At 36.8% G+C, this 16047-nt stretch overlaps 1 protein-coding gene across 1 annotated transcript in view; it reads right to left on the bottom strand.

Annotated features, from left to right (window-relative positions):
- The window catches only part of LOC150078773 (CD109 antigen-like), a 240069-nt gene that overhangs the window by 77627 nt on the left and 146395 nt on the right, over positions 1–16047 (bottom strand). Inside the window, exons 16-17 of the mRNA XM_090382423.1 lie at positions 13654–13767; positions 4904–5021 (exon numbers count right to left, since the gene is read on the bottom strand). Coding sequence (XP_090238549.1) covers positions 4904–5021; positions 13654–13767 — 232 coding nt within the window. The remainder of the gene's footprint in view (positions 1–4903; positions 5022–13653; positions 13768–16047) is intronic.

Below are 16047 nucleotides of genomic sequence, written 5' to 3'. Positions count from 1 at the left end.
GTTAATTTGTAAGTATCCCATGCATTTTTCTTCTCTGCCATATGCCTCATTAGTTCATCTGACATCCATTTTGGCCTAAACCTTGAACAATATTTCTTAGTTGGTATGTAAAGCCTAGTAGCTTCCAAGATACGTTCTTTGAATGCTTCCCATTTTGAATTTGCTGTTGGTAACATCATCAGTTGGTCCCACTGTATAGAATTTAAATACTGTCTCAGTCCATCGTAGTCGCCTTTACGGAAGCAATAACCCTTCCCTTTACCCCTAATGGTAGTTACCTCTTTCAGTAAATCCCACTTCAGCACACTGTGATCACTGCCACCTAGTGGTTCATTTATCTGCAGATTCTTAATGCATGAAGAATCACTGCTGATAATCAAATCAAGAGTATTACTCCCTCTAGTTGCCTCCTGAACATGCTGATGTAGAAAACATCATCCAATAAATCCACAAAAGCCCTGCTAGTGTGTGAGTAACCAGCCCCCAAATTCCAGTCAATATCTGGGAAATTAAAATCTCCCATTATAAGACTCTCTGATTTACTGGCCCACTCTATTTCCCTGTACAGTTCCTTATTATACTCATCAGAGTCATTAGGCCTATAGCACACTCCTACTCTCAATTTTGATCTCCCAATGCTTATGTCACACCAAACTGACTCAACACTGCACTGTCCAGCGATGTCGACTGGCTTCACTTCCTTGGGTTTTATGTGTTTCTTAACTAATAGCATAACCCCTCCCCCCCTTCCTATCCTGTCTATCCTTTCTGTAGACGTTGTACTCCCCAAATTGCAGTTCTGCATCCCTTATATCTGTGTGACACCACGTCTCTGATATCCCAACAATATCTGCCTTTGATGTTTTGAGCAATACCTCAAATTCATCAAATTTATTTGATGAATTTGATGAGTTTTAAAGATTGTGAAACCACATGATGTGATACAAGACAAATTACCGTGTTTACTGAAAGTACAGACTTGGGAGATTTATGTATGAAATATTATATTAAACAGATGCCTGCTTCCTTGATCCCTGTGCTGTTATACTCAAGACACTATACTTGCCATCACTTTATCAAGAAGTTCTACTGAAAATTCCCAATGTTCTAAATGTTTTCCTTAAGAGCCATAATTGTTCTCAGTTTGTTAAAGTATACTCTGTCTTTGACAGCCCCAAAAGAAAAATATCTGGGACTATGAGATCAGGAGATCTCAGAGGCCAAACAACATTTCCAAATCATGAGATCAAATGATTTGAGAACATTTCTCGAAGCAATGCCATTGTTTCTCTGGATGCATGACTCATTGCTGGAACCATATGTCCTCGCTGTTTTCATTTTCCAGCAATGGCTGCAGAAATTTATTAACATTTGGCAATATCATTCACCAGTGACATTTTGGCAATATCATTCACCAGTGACAGTAACAGCATTTTTTTCATCATTTTCAAAAAAGAAATGTCCAAACACTCAATGAGCCATAACACCATGTCATACAGTTACCCGTGCATCATGAAGTGGCCTTGGCTTAACTTCTTTTGGTAATTTTTGTGCCCAAAAATGGCAGTTTTTTTTTGTTTAAAAGCCTGCTTAAGTGGAAGTGTGCCTCATTAGTCATTAAAAGTTTTTGAAAAAATCTGGTTCTTCTGCGAGGGCCAGGAACTTATTTGCAAACTGTAACCTTTTTGTATGGTTGGTAGACAATAATTTCTTGCACTAATTGAATCTTGTAAGTATATGAGTGTATGTCCTTGGTTAAAATTCTGTGCAAAGGTGATCTGGGTATGGCAATTTCTTTAGAACAATGTTGTATTGATTTCTGTGGACTAGTTAACAATGAACTAAAGGCTGCATTGATTTTTCTTTCATTAATGTGAAGACTGTGAACATCCAGAGCATGGTTTCCCACCTACATTTCCACAAGCACAAAACCAGCCAACATATCATTTTATCACATGGTTTGAGGGAGCTTTGTGAACATTAAATTTTTGCCTGTATGCACGCTGAGATTTTACAATGCTAAGCCTATTGGCAACGCACAGTTCAATAATGGCAGCAAGTTCTTTGTTCTTCCACCTATTCATATTAAAATTCCAATTTCACACCAACAGCCTAAAATAAAAATAAAAGATTTATCTCTATAATTTAAAGCAATACCTCAATCTAAAATGGGTTCACTACTTTTTGAACACTCTGTATGTATATAACTGGTATGTTATACCAGTTTGGTGGTTAGTAGTAGTTTCCTTTTTTTTTTACAGTAGTCTTGGCGACAAAAACCATGTTCTATCTTTGTAAGCTTATATGCTATGTGACCAAAAGTATTTGGACATACAGGTAGTTACAAAATAGTTTTTAATTCGAAATCCTATTACACTGTAGGGCTACCTTTCGCTTATATGATAGCCTCAATCATTCTGCACATACTTTTTACCAACTTTTGGTGGTGCCTCCGTAGCCAGGAGGAAAGGAGCAGCAGTGCATAGCACATGCTTCTTGATTAGACCGGGGTTCGAGCCCGTCACCACCAAACACGGAGGATGCGGAAAGGTCAGGGAATGACCACCGCATATCCCGGAGCAATATGGCCTTAGTTGCTAATGCTCCTAATAACAAACAAACAACCAACTTTTGGTACATGTTATTTAGAATTTTCCTCTACTCCTCCTGAAAAGAATCTGCCAGAGCCATTTTGGAAGAAGGCTGTTTTGGCTATAGCCAAATCTGGTGTTCCATATCATCCCACGGGTGTTCAGTGGGGTTGAGATCAGGGCTTTTGACCCAACTTATCAACATCGTCTACAAACTGGTTTTATATAACCTTCACTGCATGACATAGAGCACTGTTGCTCTGATACTGACAGGGCTTGTTTCCATTGTGCTGCTACAGTGTAATTTTATAGGTAGCATATACACATTGTTCAAAATAAAATTTTTACTGTTTCATTTGTTGCCAATGGTTTCAGGCACTACTACCAAGACTAAGTCCAAACAAGCCCCACATATGAAATACATTTGGAGGAAGGAGATTCCACTCCATGTTACAGGTTACTGTAGTTCATCCCATGTCACTACTAACTGATTAATGTACAGTAACCTTGTCTGTAGAGTTTTGAAAATTTTATCTACACACTCTGTTAATTCTAGTTCTAAACTGCTTTTTTATTTTACAGGCATAACTTATGCATTTGAAAATTGAATAAGACAATACCAATATGGTATTGTCTTGTTCACTGTTGCAACTTGTCTTCTTGTTACCAATAACACTTGCAAGCTATATGATTCCCTTCCCAGTACTTTCAACTGCTATAATGTTTTGGCTGTTTCATTTAGAGTCCTCTATGGAGTCTTTTTCAAGCCAATGTGGAGAGAAAAAACTAAGAGAAATAAACAAATATCAATAAATTACAAAATTAAAAAAATTATTTACCATGTTGGCTGCTGCTTATATATGAGAAAGAAAAAGTGCATCCCATATGCCGTAATTTTTGCAATGTTGAGGAGCAACTCCTTTATGAAGGATGCATGTATTTGTCATCATTAGCACACTTTGTCAGAGGCACACCAGTTGGGTGTTGATTTACACGTACATATGTCAGACAGCAGTGAATGTGTTAAACATAGCATAGTGTAGATACATCCAATGTTGTAAATTTCATTAATTATTAAATGTTTTCCTTGATTTGATTGTTGTTGTTATTTGGTTTTTAGGAGCATTAGCAACTAAGGCCATATTGCTCCGGGAATATGCGGTGGTCATTCCCTGACCTTTCTGCATCCTCTGTATTTGGTGGTGACGGGCTCGAACCCCGGTCTAATCAAAAAGTGTGTGCTTCGCACTGCTGCTCCTTCCCACCTGGCTATGGAGGCGCCCCCTTGATTTGATATTTATAAACTGTTACTGTCTGGCTGAGTGAGTGTATCATCCACAGCTACTCTCATTTGGAACTTGGTTCTACATTGCATATATAGAACTGCTCAAGAATTACTCTGGTAGGTAATAACAAATAATTCGGAAATATTCAACTAAGAAAGGATTTAAGGATTAATGAAGTTTATTACAATATGGGATGATGTATGTATGTAAATAATTTTTTATTTTTTGTAATTTTATAGGTATCTGTTATTTCTCTTAATTTATCCTCACCACTGCCTAAAGAAAGGTCTTGGAATTTCTTTTCTTTTCTTTTTTTTTAACTAATTAGAGAAAAATAAAAGAAAAGAAAGATATTTGCTTTTTTTATTTTAAGCTAAAAATTTGCAAGCACCCAAACTTGAAAATATCTTTATCTATTAATATTATATTAAAAGCTTTAACTGTAAAATAACAAACATAAACAAACTTTAACTGTAAAATAACAAACATAAATAACAAACAAAAAAAAAAAAAAAAAATTGATTTATATACATGCTTGGGTGCATGTGCATAAAATATTACTTTAAAATTTTTATGTAATGGTAGTAATAATTTCTGAGCGACACAAAATTAAATTTACCTGTTTCATTTGCAGCTCAATGATAGTACAAGAATCCCTACAACTATATGCACATACAGAAGCATGCTCAGAAAATTTTCTAAGCAGAAGTAAGTCAATATACAAGACCAGTGGTTTTCAATCATTTTTTTGGTCTGTCAACTCTTGCAAGCTGAATTTTTTCTCAGAATTTCAATGTATTAAAAACATTAATATACACTTATAAAAATTAAATAAAAAAATCAAATATGAAAGGGGTAACCTTTTCCCCTTTCACACAATTAAAAAAAATCAATAACGAAACTTTTGTGGAACTGAAATCCTTTCTCAGAATCCACAGGGTTCCACAGAATACAATTTGAAAACCTCTGTCATAGAGAATCTAATGACAAAATATTAAAAATACACCTACAGAATTCATATCTTACCCCAGTATTTTATCTTTCCAAGCAAAATCACCACCAGTCCCATCAAAGAATGCATATTGGCGATTACGTCTGTATAGATAAAACTCAAAAAGGTCTTCATCTTCATATGGTTTAAAACCTATTAAACAATTTTTTTCACTTTAAAGTAATAAAAGCTATTCATACAGAGTATTGTTTTATGTAACACTTGATTTTGTATTGAGATATAATTTTGTTAACTGTTTCACCAAGAGGGGAAACAGTTAACAACTAAATAGTACTATAGTGATGGGAACTAAGGAGAGCCCCATTCTTCTTTCTTAACTCATAAAAATTCAAATTCATTGTTAACAAGTTTCTTTTCAGTTTCCAACCCCCAGTGCAACAGCAATACTTAAATTACCACAGGTTTTGATAATTATTGAGTTTGATATTTTAATGGTAATTCTATGTTTAGGATTATTAGTAAAAATGCTTCTAATTAGTCATCTATTAGATAACTCTATTATTACCTGTAAACTAACTACGGTATTTCATTTTGTTTGTTTTAAACTAACTATGATATTTCATTTAGTTTATTTATAGATATCAGAGTTTTTTTGGGTTTTTTTTTTTTTTGTGAAAATTATTACTCAGTAATAATTAAGTTTGTGTGACTAGTAACAAGCATTCACAAAAGTATAAAAACAATAAAAACTACTTATATTTCTTACAATTACAAATAACACTAAACAGCAAGTAACATAAAAATTAATTTCTACTTCCATTAAAATAAATATTAAAGAACCTCAGACTAAACTAGTGTCTAAATAATATCTAATTTATTTGATTTCTTTACATTTTTTTCATCCGTTCATTTGTTTTCTGGGTACGTGACACAGAAATAGTCATTATGAGGTGGCACAGCATGCAATAGCTTTGGTTTTAAAAACAAATCCATCTGTATAAAATAAGAAGGCAAAGGGTACAAATCATTCTATTCCAAGCAGTGTGGTGTTAAAATGTACAAATTATTCTATTCCAAGCAGTGTGGTGTTAAAATGTACAAATCATTCTATTCCAAGCAGTGTGGTGTTAAAATGTACAAATCATTCTATTCCAAGCGGTCATGGGCGTCCACAGAGGGGGGGTGCAAACGGGGAACTTGCCCCTCCCTGGGATCGAGTAAAAGATTCCACAAATTATAATCATAAAAGTGATTGAGATATGTAACCTTACACCCTCCACCATGGGACGCTTTGTCTGCCTTAAAATTTTATTACGGGTTGGCCGGTTTCGGCCCTCGGCGGGGTAACCATACCACAAATTTAAACAGATACGCCAACCTTTTAAAACTGATTTAATAATAAAATAAAATAATACAAAAGACTGTAAAATAATATTTACATAAATTGATTATTTACAAAACACTAGTTTAAAACAAAAATAAAATAAGTAAATAAGTTAAAATGCATTAAAATATAAATTTAAAAGCGATAAAAACACTATTGAAGCTTTCAGAGGTGTCTGCCTCCTTCCTCAGCAATATTGAAACTTAAGCGACACATCCTTAAATACCAGGTTCATGGCACACGTGGATGACCAGGCACATACTCGGTATTCCTTTCACGTGTACCAGAACCGGAAGTGGTCTGGGTGCGTAGAAAACTAAAATGTTTATCTCTGGCAAAAACCACCGCCTCAAAAAGGGGGTGAAGCCTAACTCCCCTGTCTCTGTTCATGCTATTGTTGCCAGAGGATCCAATCCACAGACTTTCCAGCCACTTTCAGTCTCAGAATCTATGTGCCTGGTCAAGGATGACAGCATTGTCGGGGGAGATCTGGTGTTGTTTTTCCCCAATAGTGCTCGGCAATGGCGGATTTATTGAGCTCTGCGGTCCGTATCGCTCTTGAATGTTCCCCCAGACGGTCTTTAAGATGCCGTCCTGTCTCCCCCACGTAACATTCCCCACAATCCGGGCATGTCATCTCATATACGACCCCACTACTAGAATCCCTAGTAATGGTGTCTTTGACCTGTGACACTACTGTGTGCAACCTCCGGCCCGGGAGCTGAACACAGCATGTCCGAAAGTCGCGAAGCATCCTCGCAATGCGATCTGACAGGCCCGGATAGTAGGGAACATACACTGTGGTAAGCGGTACAGGCAGAACTACCCGATTGGGCTCTTCCTCTCTATTGTATTTATCAATGACCCTCTGGGGGTAACCACACATCATAAGATCCGTCGTAATATGCCTAATTTCCTTCTCCCCCTTCTCAGAGGTGCTACAATGTATCCTCACCCTACCCAAAAGTGCTCTGGCCACACTATTTTTATGTTGGGCAGTCTGTGCCGACCTATAATGTGTATACTGGCCCCTACACATAGATTTCCTATAAACCTTGGTTCTAAGTCTGGGGTCTTCCCTATATACCATTATGTCCAGAAATGGGAGGGTGCCATCTATTTCTACCTCCGAGGTGAATTTTATAAAGTGGGAGAAACCATTGAGAAACGAGATCACATCTTCCTCTCTCCCCTTCTTTACAATAGTGAACGTGTCATCGACATATCGTTTCCACTTACGCATAGGGAACTCCAATCTCACAAAAACCCTATTCTCTAATTCCTCCATAGCCAGATTTGCGACAATGGTGCTGATTGGAGAATGCATGGCTGTGCTGTGAACCTGTTTATACATCACTCCTTGGAAAATCAAGGTTGTACTAAAAAGACATAATTCAACACCACAACATATATCTTCTATGTTTAGGTGGGATCTGGCACTTAAGGTATTATGCTTCTGTAAAGCCAACTTCACACATTCTACCCCATGTGCTATGCGGATACACGTGAATAATGACATCATCATCTCGTCCTCCCCTATATCTTGACTCCTTACAAAGTTCACAAATTCCACACTATCTCCAATGACCAACGTGGACCGACCCACAACCGGAGAAATCAGCTGCACCAGATATTTAGATAGAGCATACGTAGGGCTACCAATGAAGGAAACTATGGGCCGTAATGGAACATTCTCCTTGTGCGTCTTAGGTAACCCATAAAATCTGGGCAGCCGACACTCTGTTGCATGCATGGACCAATACTTGTCTTTTGAAATCTTTTCCATTTTTAGCCAGGAAAGAAGCATCTTATTTACACGCTGTTCTAAGCTAGCCAAGGGGTTTCTATGGATAATCTTATAAGTACCACTATCACCTAATAAGTCTAACACTTTTTTGTGGTAATCTTCCTTGCTTAATACCACCATTGATCTGCCTTTGTCTGCTGGTAGGATTATAATGTCTTCGTCCCGTTTAAGTTCTTCTAGTACTTTCTTCTGTTTCGGGGTAAGATTTGGAGCAACCATTTTTGCCTGGCCCAGAATGGCAACAGCTTTAACACAAATTTGATTGGCAATGTGTTCAGGTAATTTGCTAATTGCCTTCTCAATGCCCATAGATGTTTTGGTAATTGGAGGTTTGGGGGGGCAGCAATGCAAACTTAGGTCCAAGAGCCAATAGTCTCTCTTGCTCTTGGGTTAAAGGTTTGCCACTTAAGTTCTGAATAAAGTTGGAATGGTTACTACCTCTAAATATAGTGGACTGCTCCTCTAATAACGTGTTGAACTTTATTGCAGATATAGTTAATGTTTATGGCCATAGAGTTCTGCAGCACATCCGACGGTTCCAAAGATACAGCATAGGTGAGTCTCAACAGCAACAGCACTTAAGGTTTGCCTGCCGTTGCAGGGATCATAATCTTATTCCACATGAATTTAGGATCAAGGCACGATTTAGAGATGCCCGTTTGTCCAGGATTATCACATGGTACCAAAAGAAGGTTTTGAATACATGGATTCAGAAACTTCATGATGATTTGAAACATAGTAGGAGATTGATTGAAGTAGCATTAGGTGATATTAGTAGTAGATTGTCCCAGCTACACCTGATGAGTGTTAAGAGGTTAGTTCTGGAGAGGTCGAATAGGATTGCCTATTCTTATAAACAGAGACATATTAGGAAGTTCAACACGTTATTAGAGGAGCAGTCCACTATATTTAGGGGTAGTAACCATTCCAACTTTATTCAGAACTTAAGTGGCAAACCTTTAACCCAAGAGCAAGAGAGACTATTGGTTCTTGGACCTAAGTTTGCATTGCTGCCCCCCCCCCCAAACCTCCAATTACCAAAACATCTATGGGCATTGAGAGGGCAATTAGCAAATTACCTGAACACATTGCCAATCAAATTCGTGTTAAAGCTGTTGCCATTCTGGGCCAGGCAAAAATGGTTGCTCCAATTCTTACCCCGAAACAGAAGAAAGTACTAGAAGAACTTAAATGGGATGAAGACATTATAATCCTACCAGCAGACAAAGGCAGATCAATGGTGGTATTAAGCAAGGAAGATTACCACAAAAAAGTGTTAGACTTATTAGGTGATAGTGGTACTTATAAGATTATCCATAGAAACCCCTTGGCTAGCTTAGAACAGCGTGTAAATAAGATGCTACTTTCCTGGCTAAAAATGGAAAAGATTTCAAAGGACAAGTATTGGTCCATGCATGCAACAGAGTGTCGGCTGCCCAGATTTTATGGGTTACCTAAGATGCACAAGGAGAATGTTCCATTACGGCCCATAGTTTCCTTCATTGGTAGCCCTACGTATGCTCTATCTAAATATCTGGTGCAGCTGATTTCTCCGGTTGTGGGTCGGTCCACATTGGTCATTGGAGATAGTGTGGAATTTGTGAACTTTGTAAGGAGTCAAGATATAGGGGAGGACGAGATGATGATGTCATTAGATGTAGTATCATTATTCACGTGTATCCGCATAGCACATGGGATAGAATGTGTGAAGTTGGCTTTAAAGAAGGATAATACCTTAAGTGCCAGATTCCACCTAAATATAGAAGATATATGTTGTGCTGTTGAATTATGTCTTTCTAGTACAACTTTGATTTTCCAAGAAGTGATGTATAAACAGGTTCACAGCACAGCCATGCGTTCTCCAATCAGCACCATTGTTGCAAATCTGGCTATGGAGGAATTAGAGAATAGGGTTTTTGTGAGATTGGAGTTCCCTATCCTTAAGTGGAAATGATATGTCGATGACACGTTCACTATTGTAAAGAAGGAGAGAGAGGAAGATGTGGTCTTGTTTTTCTCAATGGTTTCTGCTCCTTTATAAAATTCACCTCAGAGGTAGAAATAGATGGCACCCTCCCATTTCTGGACATAATGGTATATAGGGAAGACCCCAGGCTTAGAACCAAGGTTTATAGGAAACCTATGTGTAGGGGCCAGTATACACATTATAGGTCGCCACAGACTGCCCAACATAAAAATAGTGTGGCCAGAGCACTTTTGGGTAGGGTGAGGACATATTGCAGCACCTCTGAGGAGGGGGAGAAGGAAATTAGGCAAATTATGACGGATCTTATGAGGTGCGGTTACCCCCAGAGGGTCATTGATAAATACAATAGAGAGGAAGAGCCCAATCGGGTAGTTCCGCCTGCACCGCTTACCACAGTGTATGTTCCCTACTATACGGGCCTGTCAGGTCGCATTGCGAGGATGCGTCGCGACTTTTGGACATGCAGCTCTCGGGCCAGAGGTTGCACACAGTAGTGTCACAGGTCAAAGACACCATTACTAGGGATTCTAGTAGTGGGGTCGTATATGAGATGACATGCCCGGATTGTGGGGAATGTTACGTGGCGGAGACAGGACGGCGTCTTAAGGACTGTCTGGGGGAACATTCAAGAGCGTTACGGACCGCAGAGCTCAATAAATCCGCCATTGCCGAGCACTACAGGGAGAAACAACACCAGATCTCCCCCGACAACGCTGTCATCCTTGACCGGCGCATAGATTCTGAGACCGAAAGTGGCTGGAAAGTCTGTGGATTGGATCCTCTGGCAACAATAGCATGAACAGAGACAGGGGAGTTAGGCTTCACCCCCTTTTTGAGGCGGTGGTTTTTGCCAGAGATAAACGTTTTAGTTTTCCACGCCCCCAGACCACTTCCGGTTCTGGTACACGTGAAAGGAATACCGAGTATGCGCCTGGTCATCCACGTGTGCCGTGAACCTGGTATTTAAGTATGTGTCGTTTAAGTTTCATTATTGCTGAGGAAGGAGGCAGATACCTCCGAAAGCTTCAATAGTGTTTTTATTGCTTTTAAATTTATATTTTAATGCATTTTAACTTATTTACTTATTTTATTTTATTTTTGTTTTAAACTAGTTTTTTGTAAATAATCAATTTTTGTAAATATTATTTTACAGTCTTTTGTATTATTTTATTTTATTATTAAATCAGTTTTAAAAGGTTGACGTATCTGTTTAAATTTGTGGTATGAATAATCCCAACCTAAGAGGCCTTATTGCAGATATGGGGTAACCATAGAACACGTGTTTCATCTATTGCAGGAATAAAACACGTGTTCCTGTCTTTGGTTCATCGACTGATATTCCCCAAACTTTACCAGAAGTTTTGGAACATTGCGACTATTTCCTTTCTATTAATTCGGCAATAACTATTGGTATGACATTACCTGTTATGACCTGTACCATTGAAAGAAGTTTCAGCACCTGGAGACGTGTGAAAACATGGTTAAGGTGTCCACTATCTCAGAAACTCGCCTATAAGGTTTATGTATGATTAGTGTGCACAGGAAGAAACTAGAAGAGGAAGCGGTAAAGAAGAAATTTATTGAAAATGTCATCAATAGGTTTGCAAGCGATTGATGGAGAATTTAATTCTTATACAATACGTGATTATTGAAATTATTATTATCTATATATATATATATATGAAGTTATATAAAAGAATATAAGAAGAAAAGGAGAAAGAGTGACAAAACAGATTAATGCCATCAAATTTATGACTGTAAATTACATCTGTCTGTATATAACAATTTTTTAGTTAATTGTAATACCAACTAGAAAAATTGGAGAATTTAGAATAAATGTATTAGGGGTGCAAACTATACTCATTAGTTCAAAGGGCCAAGTCTAGGTAACCTAAGTTGGACTTCTTTGTTGTACCCTATAAATAAACACATAAATAAAATACGTCACCACCAAATACGGAGGATGCGGAAAGGTCAGGGAATGACCACTGCATATTCACGGAGCAATATGGCCTTAGTTGCTAATGCTCCTAAAAACCAAATAACAAAACAAATAAATAAAATAATATAAAATAGTAAAATTAAAATGATAATATAGCTAATTATAGATATATGGATACATTGAATGGAACGTTTGCCATTTGCCATCTGGCAAATGGCAAACAGAAATGAGTATAGTTTGCCTCCCTAATACTTTTATGCTAAATTCTCCAATTTATCTAGTTGGTATTATAATTAACTAAAATAACTGTTATATATATATATATATATATATATATTAATTCTTGTTTCCTTTATATTGTAAATTTATATACATTATGTATGTGTTTTTGTATTGATGTATTCTATTCTATAATTCTATATGTATTCTATAATCTACTTGTTTAATTAAATAATTATTTAAAAAATTAAATAAAAATTTATTGATGTAATTATTAGAAGCAAACTTACTATTAAAAGCAAACCTACATCTTAAACATAAATTCCCAGTATAATTTCCTATTCCCTTTATAAATTTTTAAAGAGAAAGTTAATTTTCATATGAGAAGCATGATTCATCAATTTTAGCTGTGAGAGATATGGTATATGAACTATTTTCTCATTCAATCTGATTTAACCACTGTATTATATTTCTAATGGTATTATTACGTCTCCAATTAACACTTAGAAAACTACTACTCTCCAAAGCAATTACAACAAATTCACAAACAAATTAAATTAATTTTCATTACCTAATTGTAATTGGCAGATAAATAACTATATCAATTAACAAAATTGATAAATAAGAAAATAACAAAACAAAATCAACAATAAGATTCCAAACAAAATACAGAAGACACTTGTTGACATTTCATTTTAATTTCTACAGGCCTTCAGGAAACACACAAGAAGGAAAATTGTTCCAAAGAACTGAAGTAGAAGGAATGAATGAATGAAGGAAAGTTAGTTTGATGAGCTTTGGAATTTTTTGTAATGGTTCTGGAGATGCTATTCAGAAGAACAATACCTATGGAAATATCTATTAAAAAAAAAAAAAAGCAACAGAAACTAAATATTTGTGTGACAGGGAGTGGAGAGGGTTCGTAAGACTGGGATCATTAACAACCTTACTGATCTCTTTGGATAGAGTAGGAATCTAAGAAAAGCACTTGCAGCACCACCCTAAATGTGGAAAAAATATTTTGTGGTCAGGAAAATTTTCAATATGAACAGAATTAGGAGTTGTTAAGAAGAAAAGCAATACTGAGAGTGAAAACTTAAGTCTAGTTTTTTTTTTATGAAGTGGAAATAATATCTGATAGGTATATGCCAAGAAAAGTTAGAAGTTCATGTTATCCCCAATTAAGAAGCAATTTGTCTATAAATCTCAGTGTTGCTGAAGACGAGTATAAGACTGTTTTAGAAGGAATGAAGTTGACTAAGTTTTCTTCTCCTCACTGAAGAAGTACTTGGGGTTTAGCATTTAAGGAACTGGTGGTAGATATAAAACGGTTTTAAAAAAAGTTAAACTCTACATCCAAATCATCAATATGTAGTTTGGTTAAAATTATAAATATTTAGTTCAGATATTTATCAAATATATAATCCTCATCATGGTCAACAATGAGTGTTCCAACTGAAATTAACATTTCAAAAATGAACTTACAATCCCCTTCATCTGTACCATCATCACAATCCCTATGTCCATCGCATTTCTTCTCTTGCAAAAAACATTGCCCACTCATGCATCGATTATATCCCAAAGTTTTATTGCAGAATCCTAAAGAGAAAATATAGTATGGATTTTCATAGGAATATTAATAATAACCATGTCCATTAATATATCAAAACAATGTACTAAACTAATGTTCAATCAGAAACAAAAGATGTATTTAGACTGTGAGCCATGGAGTTACTTTTCAAGGTAAGTTTGGGGGGGGGAGACACTAAATAGAATACTTGTCATTTGTAAAGTAACTTCTTTGTGCTTTTTATAGACTGAGAGCAAAATAAAAATTTAAATCTGGATTGAAATTATTTGATATAATAAGGAAAAGTACTCACTCTTGTAAAAGAATAAATTACTGTGATGAGAATATACAAAAAAAAAAAAAAAACACAGGTTACTCATATTACTAATATACAAAAATCCAGATTTGTTTCTGTTGGAACATTCTGCCAAATATCCTCAGTGGAACTTACATATGATTAAAAAAACAAGTCACAAGAACTAAGAATGATGGGAAGATGTACAGGCAAGGTCATAAACAGGGCGTAGACTGTTCCAGGTGACCAGCCAGTGATCACTGCTGGGGCCAACAGCAATTTGAGTCATCGACTAATAGTCATGACATAATTTGATTCAGATGAGGCCAAACTTATTGGGATCTACCAGAAGCCAATCTACTAGTCTGACCTTGGGCATAAATTATTGTATGACATGTGATAGCCAAAGTAAAGTTAGAAGATTTTTATAGTTAGAACTTAAAGTACTGTCTATTTTCTCATAATTAATTTATAGCAATAGCTTAATTTGTTCAGTACTCGCCTCTTAATCTGTATTTATAACTTGAAGTTCGTAAAAAAGATAAAAGTGAAAGTTTAACTACATTAAAAAATTAAGACTATGCCCAGGGGAAGAAGAAGAAGTGCGCTACCTTTTTTCTAGATGTCATCCATAAAATCATTGTATAAACAAGAACCTAAAATGTACATAAAAGAGAAAGCCTAAAACCGTAGGGTTAAAAGCCAAGAGTCCAAATGGAAGACTTTCAATATGTTCACCATCAGTTGGCTAAGTAATATAAGTGAAGGTAAGATTTATATAGTGGTTCTAACTCCCATGGTGTATCAAGTTAAACATGTAGGAATTTAAGGTGCACGAAGCTCCATATTGATGAGAATCCCGCTGGTACTCTCGTGTTTAATATTTCAAGCGAAATATTATGTTGAAACCATTCTACTGCCAAGGCTTCATATTGAAGTATCCTATAATTGTAATTTGATTTAGTTAGGGTAATAGTGGAGTCAATTAAGGGGTTATGGTTATATGACTGTACATGTTGTGTGAGTTCAGTGCCTGTTTGGTTGGGTTTAAAACTATTGTAATGGTGATATGCTCTAATGTTCACCGTTTTAGATGACCCGTATTTCGTAGTGGTGCTACCTACACTGTGCTGCCACTTTATTAGGTACACCTACCTAGTAGCATGTTGAGCCTCCTTTAGCCTTCAAAACAGCCTGAATTCGTCTAGGCATGGTTTGAACAAGATGCTGAAAACGTTGTGTACGAATGGAGTACCATGCAGATATGAGTGTGTCACGCAGTTCCTTGAGATTTGTCGGAGATGTAGGCCTGCAGTGAACAGCCTTTCCAGCTCATCCCAAAGATGTTCAATAGGATTGAGATCCAGGGACTGAGCAGGCCACCAGCAAAGAAAAGTCATTGTCAAGTTCCTGGAACCATTCCATAGTGATTCGGGCTTTGTACACTGGCATATTATCCTGCTGGAAGTAACCATCTGACTGAGGATAAACTGTCACCATGAATGGATGCACTTGGTTAGCAACGATGTTTAGGTACAATGTGGCATTCAGACGTGAATCTATGGGTATCAATGGATTCAACGTATGCCAAGAAAACATTCCCCACACCATAAAACTGCCCCCACCACCTTGCACAGTAGTCGTCAGACATGACGGGTCCATGGATTCATGTTGTTTTCACAAAATTCTGAACCTTCTATCAACATGATGCACCAGGAACTTCGACTCGTCAGACCAAGCAACTGTTTTCCAATCCTCGATAGTCCAGTGCTGGTGTTGCTGTGCCCACAGGAGGCATGCTATCTTGTTCTTCATTGATAAAAAAGATATGTGATGTAGCTGTCGGCTGTTGTAGCCCATTTGCGACAAAGTGCAACTAGTGGTCCGTTGCGATATTTTATTCTGCCTACCAAGGTTGTATTCTGACGTGATGTGCGGCATTGTGGCCCGTCTATTTGCTTGCACAATTCTAGCCATCCTCCTTTGACCTCTCTCTCATCAACAAGCGAGTGCC

Source organism: Mastigoproctus giganteus, chromosome 10, assembly GCF_048544385.1.
Source record: "Mastigoproctus giganteus isolate SK-2022 chromosome 10, ASM4854438v1, whole genome shotgun sequence".
NCBI lineage: Eukaryota > Metazoa > Arthropoda > Arachnida > Uropygi > Thelyphonidae > Mastigoproctus > Mastigoproctus giganteus.
This window is presented reverse-complemented; position numbering and strand designations above follow the sequence as displayed.